Raw genomic sequence first — 9,450 nt, 5'->3', positions numbered from 1 at the left:
TTGTACCGGGAACCATTAACATAATCAAGGAGGTTCTGGGGTGGCTGGACCTTTGCCCAGTTGTCCTGCAAAAGAGCTAGGGGACCCTGCACCGTATGACCAAACACAAGGTCATTGAGACTAAACCCAGTGCTCTCCTGCACCACCTCCCTGGCCGCCAACAACAACCACGGTAACCCCTCCTCCCCCTCTTTGTTCATTTGGGTACAGTATGCACGCAACATAGATTTAAGCGTTTGGTGAAAACGCTTCAGAGCACCTTGGCTCAGTGTGTGGTACACAGACTTCTGATTGTGAGCAGTTGTGCAGTGCAGTTGTTTCAACACCTGTGCAAAAAAACCAGATGAAAAGTTGGACCCCTGGTCTGACTGAATCACCCTAGGCACGCCAAAGATTGAAATAAACTGGGACAAAGCCCACACCACAGACCTGGCGGTGATAGGCGTAAAGGGTATGCAGCCAGGTACGTCGTGCTCAAGCACATCACCGTCAACAGATAAAAGCAAGTCTTTCTGCAGCTCGAAAGTTAAACCCGCACCTGGGCTTGATAACAAGGGCGGAGACAAGCCCTCGGCGCCAGCAGCAACCAGACCAGCTTCACCAGCCAACAAAACTTTTATTTTAAACAAATGCAAAAAAAAGACAAGACAATTATAGCCTCACCAGCCCGAAACACCAAAAAACAATAAACAAAAACATTACAGAGTTATCAAACTGAAGCCAAAACACACCTGCCAAAGCGCAACCAAACTCACCATATAAGGCGAACTACGTCACCACAAACAGAGGGAATCCCCACAATCGCACTGGAGCGTAATCAACAGCTGGCCTCCCCCCACGGGCAACCAACCAACCAACAAACCAACCAACCAACTCGACTAACACGTGCTCCAATTCAAACAAAGCGCTCAACCGGGCTATCAAACTTAAACAAACAACAAATGATATCTATTATATATATGCATGAAAATGGAAAAAAAACAACAAAAACAAGAAACGATCTTACCAAAACTCCAGTTGGGCTCCAAGTTCAGATGAAGAAAATGTTGCCAAGAAAAAACATGACATGGTTAGCTGTTTTGACTGGTTAGCTAGCTTTGCTAATTGGCTGCAGCAGGTAACACTTGAAGCGGTCGGCTGGTTGTTTGATATCAGCGTTCAGGCATTTTCCTGAGCAAAGACAACTGTTATTGGCAAGAGAAGAACACGACAGATAAGGAGGACCAGGACCAAGAAAAGTCTTCAAAGGGGGAAAACTTCAAATTGTTCCTGGATGTCAGCAACTCCGCTCACTACTTTGCCTGCTTGAGTTGGACATGTGCTGGACGGTGGATAAAGGGCCTTGCTGGAGACTCCTGACCATAACGTCAAAAAGGTAGGGATCGACGTGCTCTTGGATTTTTTTGGGAGGTTGTTCCTTGTCCACTGAAAGGTGGTGTCTCAGGTGGTTTTTCAATTCATTTTGTTTTATTTTTTTACTTTTATAATTTTGTTTTCATTGTAAACACACCTGCAAACCTTGGAACAATGTCTCTCTTGTGTTAATTTTCCCCAGGAAAAATTGTTCTATCTATTTTATGTATTTATTCATTTTCATGATCGTTCCTTGTTCACCCATACTGATTTAGGATGTTGATCCTTGTCCACTTGACAATGGTGTCTCTTTAAATTTTACATTTAAGAAAAATAACCCACTGTAAATACACCTGCACATCTTGGAAGAAGGTGTCTCTTTTGTTCATCTTCCCAAGTAATGATGAATTTTTTTTCGGTCATTTATATTGTTTTTGGATGTTGCTCCTTGTCCGCTGGAGACTGGTGTCTTCAGTGTATGTATTTTTTAATATTGAGACTATTTATTTTCACTTTGAAGAAATCTGTAAACAATGGAAGAAGGTCTCTCTTGTTTTAATCTTCCGAAGCAATAATGATGATTATTATTATTATTTTTTAACTCTTCTTTGTCCACTTGAGAGTGGTGTCTCATTAGGCTTTTCAAGTCATTTATTTATTTTTTTACTTTTATAGTTTTTATTTTCATTGTAAAAACACCTGTATACATATGAGGGAGGTCTCTCTTATGTTCATCTTCCCAATGAATAATGATTATTATTTTTCATTTTTTTAAATTGTTCCTTGTCCACTTGAGAACTGTCTCTTATTATGCTTTTTCAACTGAATTTTCACATGTATAATTTTGATAAAATTCACTGTGAAGACTCCTGTAAAACTTGAACAAAGGTCTCTCTTGTGTTAATCTTCCAAAGGAGTACTTTTACTTTTTTATTCAGTTTTTTCATGATTGTTCCTTGTTCATTTGAGAGCGATGTCTCGTTAAACCTCTTAATTTTTATTTATATATTTTTATGCTTTTCATTTTCACTGCTAAGACATCTGTAAGCCTTTAAAAAGGAGGTCTTTCTTGTATTTATCTTCCCATGGAATAATTATTTTATCAATTTATTTAATTGAATTTTTATTTAATTTTTCCTTGTCTACTTGAGAGCAGTGTCTCATTATGCTTTTTCAACTGAATTTTCACTTGTATAATTTCGGTAATATTCACTGTAACGACCCCTGCAAAACTTAGAAGAAGGTGTCTCTTGTGTTCATCTTCCCAAGGAATAATTAATTATAATAAATTTAAATACACCCTAGGAGGAAAGTCCTTTCTGTTTTAATCTTCCCAAGGAATAATAATTATTATTAATTAATTAATTAATGATTATCCTTTTTTTTAATTGTTCCTTGTCCACCTGAGAGTGGTGTCTCATTAGGCTTTTTAAACTGAATTTTCAAGGCTTTTCAAGTCGTGCATTTATTTTTTTTTACCTTTATAGTTTATATTGTCATTGTAAAGACACCTGTAAACATTTGAGGAAGGTGTCTCTTGTGTTAATCTTCCCATTGAATAATTTGTTTTTCATTTTTTTTATATTAGCTGTTGAATGTTGTTCCTTGTCCACTTGAGAGCGGTGTCTCATTTGGCTTTTTCAACTGAATTATCATTCATATAATTTCAGTAATGTTCACTGTAAAGACACCTGTCAACCCTTGGCGAAGGTTCATCTTCCCAAGGAATAATTATTTTATTCATATATATATATATATTTTTGATTGTTCCTTGTCCCTTTTAGAGCGGTATCCCATTAGGCTTTTGAATTTTATTAACTATTATTTATTTTATGCTTTTTATCTTCTCTGTAAGGACACCTGTAAACTTTGAGGAAGGTCTCACTTGTACTAATCTTCCCTTTCTTGAGAGCTGTGTCTCAGACTTTTCAACTGTTTTTTCTTTTTGATTTTATGATTTTATTTTAACTGTAAAGACACCCGTAAACCTTAGAACAGGGGTGTCCAAACTTTTGCAAAGAGGGCCAGATTTGGTAAGGTGAAAATGTGTGGGGCCGACTATTCAGCCTGACATTCTTTGTACCATTAACATTAAATACAAATGAACTTTTTTGGATTTTTTTAATTGCAAATGGCATACTTTTACTTTTTACATTTTTTTCCATTAAGTTTTTACCAAAATCACAAACCACAAAAATGAAGAAAACTATCAAGGATATCTAAGTTCATGTGGAACATTACATATTATTCACTATTATATGCTCACTGTAAACAAAATTCAAAACAGTGATCACAGCATATTTAAACTGTGATTTTGACCATCACAAAAAATTAATTAACTGAGATTTAAGAATTTATTAAACTCAGAGGACTTAACAAATATCTTGCCTGCACTAATGTGAAGGGTGATACTGGGATCTTGACTGCAGTATGTAGTCCAGGTCTGGCTCAAGAGCAGTGGTTTTGATGCGTAAGATGTCACGCAGGTGAGAGTCACTCAGTCTCGTCCTCATGCGGCTCTTGTTAATGTTCATAACGGAGAATGTCTTCTCACACATGTATGTGGAGCCAAACAAGCTCAGCATTTTCTTAGCAAATGTCCGAATTGCTTGGAACCTACCTTCATCCAACTGGCGGTAGAAGTTGACAAGAGGGAGCTGTTGGTGCCGACTGCGATGCTCAGCGTCACACTGCAGCTCAATGAGCTCCAGCTGCAGGTGGTCTGGAGCGTCATCAGGGTCCACGGAGAAAGGAGAGGAAAAAAGCGTGATCTCCTTTTCAATAGCTGCAAAGTCCCGAAAGCGCTGCTGAAATTCCTCAACCAGAGATGAGATGTCTGCTGCATACTTTGTCATTTGCGCACTGATATTGTTCTGTGGGAAACTGGTCATAATTTCCTGCAGCGATGAGAAATGTGCGGTATTGGGCTGCGCCTGTGACAGGTGCCTTTGGAAAAGTAGCAGCTTGGTCCGAAAGGCTTTGATGTGTGAATACAGTTGGCTTACCACTGCATTTTGCCCTTGAAGGCTTGTGTTCAGCGCATTCAGATGTCGCGTTATGTCAACTAAAAATCCCAAATCAGCCAGCCACACAGGATCATTTAATTGTGGCATGGGTTGTCCCTTTTTTGTCAAGAATTGTCCAATTTCCTCCCTGAGAGAGAAGAAGCGCTGCAGTGCAGACCCCCGACTGAGCCATCTTACGTCGTTGTGATACAAAACATCTCCGTATTCAGCCTGGATGTCGAGAAGAAACTGTTGAAACTGACGGTGGCACAGCGCTTTGGAGCGAATATAATTAATAGCCTTTATCACGGGTTTCATAACATTATCATACTTCATATATTTGGCACAGAGAACTTCTTGATGAATAATACAGTGGAGTTTAATAGCGCTGCCTCCTTCTTCGCTGACTTTGTTACACACAAGGGTTGATAATCCACTCCGTTCGCCAGCCATGGCAGGTGCGCCGTCCGTAATAATCCCGGTGACTTTATTCCACTGTAGTTTCATGTCATCTACGGCGGAACAAAGAGAAACAAATAAATCTGTTCCTCTTGTTTGGCCCTTCAGACTCTGGAGGTCCAGAAGCTCTTCACTCACGTTCATGTCATTGTCCACTCCTCTCAAAAAGATCAGTAACTGAGCGGTGTCGGATGCATCCGTGCTTTCGCCATGAGCTAACGAGAAAAAGTCAAACTCAGTTCCTTTTGCCTCTAACTGTCTCTTAATATCTAATGAAACGTCTTCAATTCTCCGTACCACAGTGTTACGAGCCAGGCAAATATTGGCAAACTCTTGCTTCTTGGCGGGACAAATTTTCTCAACAATTTTCATCACACAGTCTTTAATAAATTCACCCTCAGTGAAAGGTTTGCAGTGCTTTGCAATCAGCGTTGCCACCTCGTAGCTTGCCTTTGTGGCATTTTCATTTGAGTCACGGGCTCTTGTGAAAAAGCGCTGCTGTGCCGTTAAAACAGCTTCCAGTTGCTTCACTTTTTCACCGCGTTCGTTCCCAGTTAGCTTGTCGTAGCTAGCATGTTTCGTCTGGTAGTGCCTATTGATGTTGAATTCCTTGAAAACAGCCACAGTCTCTTGGCAAATTAGGCAGACACAGTTGTTTCGTATTTCAGTGAAAAAATAATCCAATTTCCACCTGTCCTGGAAGCGGCGGCCCTCGCAGTCAACTTTCCGTTTTTTGTTTAGAGTCGCCATGTTAGAAATGGGCGTGGCTGAAATGATCACGCAAGGCCAAGGGTCACGGCAGCCAGGGTGCGGCCACAGGGCTACTGCCATCTTCTGGTGAAAAGTAAAATAGCTTTTTGTACATATGTATTTTATACTGTGGTCAACAGTGCTGGCGGGCCGCATATTATTGATTTTATGATAGAGGCCGCGGGCCGGTAAAAATTTGACCACGGGCCGCAATTGGCCCGGGGGCCGGACTTTGGACATGTCTGCCTTAGAAGAAGGTCTCTCTTGTGTTTATTTTACCAAGGAAACATTTTTTTGTATTATTTTATTTATTGTCATAATTGTTCCTTGTCCATTTGATAGCTTTATCTCGTTAAACCTTTCAGTTTATATTTATATATTTTTAAGGTTTTTATTTTCACTGTAGCTTTAACTTTAAGTGTTTGATTTTTTATTACTATGCTTTTTTTACTGTAAAGACACCTGTTAACCTTGGACGAAGGTCTCTCTTGTGTTAATCTTCCCAAGGAATAATACTTTTATTCATGTGTATATTTCTTTGATTGTCCCTCTTCCCTTTGAGAGTGTTGTCTCACTAGGCTTTACAATTTAATTATGAATTTATTTATTTTTATGCTTTTTATTTTCATTGTAAAGACACCTGCAAACCTTGGAAGAAGGTCTTTCTTATGTTTTTCTTCCCAAATAATAATTATTTTTTTCTTTATGTATGTTGTTTTTTGAATGTTCCACTTGAATGTCTTTTTGAATGTCCACTTGAGAGCGGTGTCTCATTATGCTTTTTCAACTGAATTTTCACTTGTTTAATTTCGGTAATATTCACTGTAATGACACCTGCAGACCTTGGAAGAAGGTGTCTTTTGCTCATCTTCCCAAGGATTAATTATTCTATTCATTTATTTTAAAAATTATATTTGTTCCTTGTCCACTGGAGAGCGGTGTCTGAATAGGCTTTTTAATTTAATTATTAATTAATTTACTTTTATACTTTTTATGTTCACTGTAAAGACAACTGTGAACCTTGGACAAAGGTCTCTCTTGTGTCCATCTCCTAAAGGAATAATTATTTTAGTCATTTTTATTTATTTATTTTTTTCCTTCCACACTTGAGAGTGGTGTCTCATTGAGCTTTTCAATTTCTGTCTTTTTTTTTTTTTTTTTAACTTTTATGCTTTTTAGTTTTTTTTTGTAATTTTAATTGTAAAGTGAAGTTTCATATGTGTTAATGATCTGAAGTAATAATTAATTAATTTATTTTTTATTTTTTCAATCATTCCTTTTCCATCTGAGAGTTGTGTCTCATGAGGCTTTTTAATTTTATTATTTATTTATTTACATATAATCAACTGTGAACTTTGGAAGACAGTCTTTCCTATGTTAATCTTCCCAAGGAATAATGATTATTCATTTTATTTTCAAAAATCCTCCTTGTCCATTTATGAACCACCCTTATTGCTTTGATAACTGTGTGTGGCCTCCCTTTTTGTTGCCGGCCTTGAGCCAGGTGGTAACAAATGGGGACTCGTCTGGGATTTGCTTTGCAGTTTAAGGCTCTTTAGTGCTGTGTATCTGGCAATTGTGGATTTTTGAGGGGAGTGTTTTCACACAGGTTTGCTTGCTCTGGCAGTTGTCTATTTTGATCAAGTTTGGCCTGCTCTACTTTCTGCGCTGCCAGTCGGGGTGAGGGCTGTGAAATCATTGGGACCCTTATTCCTGATAGGCATAAGCAATGAGGGGCACTAGCTGTCTCCATTGATCCCTTTTTTGTTTTAGTTTGTTGTTTTTGTGCAGTATGTGGTTAGAGCAGTTGCTCGGGGGCACTCCATGGCTGTCTAGGTGACTTTCAGCATGCTGAAAGTTAACCGGGTCACTGGGCTTTGTGCTTAATCTATCCCGCCGCTAACCTGCATGAAGACTAGGGTTGAGTGAGTCAGTTAGTATTGGTTCGGCAGATAGCTAGAGGGATGGGGTTCCATCTTTGAGGCAGCCTCTCACCCTGTTGGGTAGTGGTGAACATTTTGTAAAATGGCTTCAACTGAGCATTTTTTTCAGTGGCCAAATGGAAATGTGTTGAACTCTTACAAAAAGAGCAGCTGTTGAAACTGGCTGATCATTATGGTATTGAGCTTCCTGAGAAGGCTAATAATGGTGAATTGTCGGTTACATTAGAGAGCCATTTGTTGGAAGAAAAAATGTTGTCTGTCTGCTTCAGTGTGTGCTCACTGGTAAGGCTCAGGAGGCTTTTTCAGCCTTGATTGTCTCTGATAGTGGTAGCTATCAGGTGGTGAAAACAGCAGTTCCTAAGGTATATGAATTGGTACCTGAAGGCTATCAACAGAAGTTCAGATCCCTTAGAAAAGAGACAGTCCCACACTGAATTTGCAACAGTCAAATATTTGGGAAAAGTTGTTGGGCTGGGAAAGGTGCGTCCAGTGAGAGCAAATGTTTTGAAAGTTGACCAGTTTCCTGTTCCAGCTACCAGCAAAGAACTTTCTCGTTTCTTGGGCATGGTCGGCTATTATCGTGGGTTTTGTAAAGACTTCTTCACCGTGGTCGCTCCACTCACTGCTCCTCTCAGGCCACCAGTTCAGTTTGAATGGTCTCCCTCATGTCAGGAAGTTTCTGAGTCTGTGAAGTCTTTGTTGTGTTCTGCCCCTGTCTTAGCAGCCCCACAGATGGACCAGCCTCTCTCACTGTACGCTGATGCTAGTAAGGTGGGAGCTGGTGCTGTGCTCATGCTGACCAATGAAAATGGTGTGGACTGTCCGGTGAGTTTCTTTTCAAAAGAGTTCAACTTACACCAGTTGAATTACTGTATCATTGGAAAGGAGGCTCTGGCTCTGATCTGGACACTAAAACACTTTGAGGTTTATGTTGGGGGTCGAGTTAGACCTTCAGTGGTGGACACCGATCACAATCCCTTGACATTTCTCCACTCACTCCAAAACCCAAACCAACGGCTTATGCGCTGGTGACTTCTCCTCCAGCCATATCATTTAGACATACGGCATGTTAAAGCAGCAGAAAAGCTAGCGGCTGATGCCACGTCTGGAGCCATGACTGTATAAATTAACTTGTGTTTTCTCCCTGCAGTGTCTCTCTTTCTGCCCCTTCTGGTAATCTTCTCCTAAATGCTTCTTAGGTACCTTAAGTTGCTGAGGGGATGGCCTTAATGGTCAGTTTGAGCCTGCCTGCGGGTGTTAGACATTTTACACGTTAACATTTATGTACCAGAGCGTCTTTGAATACATACCTTGTTTGAGTGTTGTTTTGAGTGATGATGAGGGACTTGACAGCTGGTTTGAATGTAGGGCTGCACCTAACCATATCTTTTTAATCAATTAATCTATCGATTTTTCCCATGAATCTATCGAGATTTTTTTATTGATCTGACTATTATTTTTTATTACTCGATTAATATGACAACGAATTTTACCTTAATACCATTTTAAAATTTGTCATTTATATTTCAATATTTTATTCAATCATCTTCAATCATGACAGAGAATAGACTGCAGGGCATTATTCCCCAACAAAAAATAGACCAGTCTTAACTGGTAATCTGTGTTTTACAGTCTGATATAAAGTCTCTCCAAAATAAAATGAATGCAAGAGCTTGTTCCATTCAAGTAAAAGGAATGTAGTGCAATCTACATTTAGCAGTCCAACAGCAGAATAAATCAAACAATGTAAAACACAAGTCACTTTTAGGAGGAGTAACAATACAGTTGCTGTTTGTTACAGTAACAAACCTCAAATCTAGCAGTCCAACAAAACATCTTACAGTAAAATTAGTGCAATTTGAATGACACTCTAACTTTTCTCTAACAGAAATAATTATAACTAGTACATTCTTTCTGCATCAAAATAGTCCAGCCTTAAC

The 9,450-nt window shown here is 39.2% G+C and overlaps 1 protein-coding gene across 1 annotated transcript; it reads right to left on the bottom strand.

The window, feature by feature from the left end:
- Positions 1 to 3,746: 3,746 nt before the first annotated feature.
- Positions 3,747 to 5,648, bottom strand: LOC148189237 (general transcription factor II-I repeat domain-containing protein 2-like). The gene is made up of 2 exons (XM_088079465.1): positions 4,529 to 5,648; positions 3,747 to 4,363 (listed from the first exon to the last, which is right to left on the bottom strand). The coding sequence occupies exons 1-2, from the start codon at positions 5,646 to 5,648 to the stop codon at positions 3,747 to 3,749; spliced, it is 1,737 nt and encodes a 578-aa protein (XP_087935591.1).
- Between the last annotated feature and the right edge of the window lie 3,802 nt (positions 5,649 to 9,450).

Source organism: Plectropomus leopardus, chromosome 7 (assembly GCF_026936395.1).
Source record: "Plectropomus leopardus strain MGB_pleo_1.0 chromosome 7, ASM2693639v1, whole genome shotgun sequence".
In the NCBI taxonomy this organism is placed as follows: domain Eukaryota; kingdom Metazoa; phylum Chordata; class Actinopteri; order Perciformes; family Serranidae; genus Plectropomus; species Plectropomus leopardus.
This window is presented reverse-complemented; position numbering and strand designations above follow the sequence as displayed.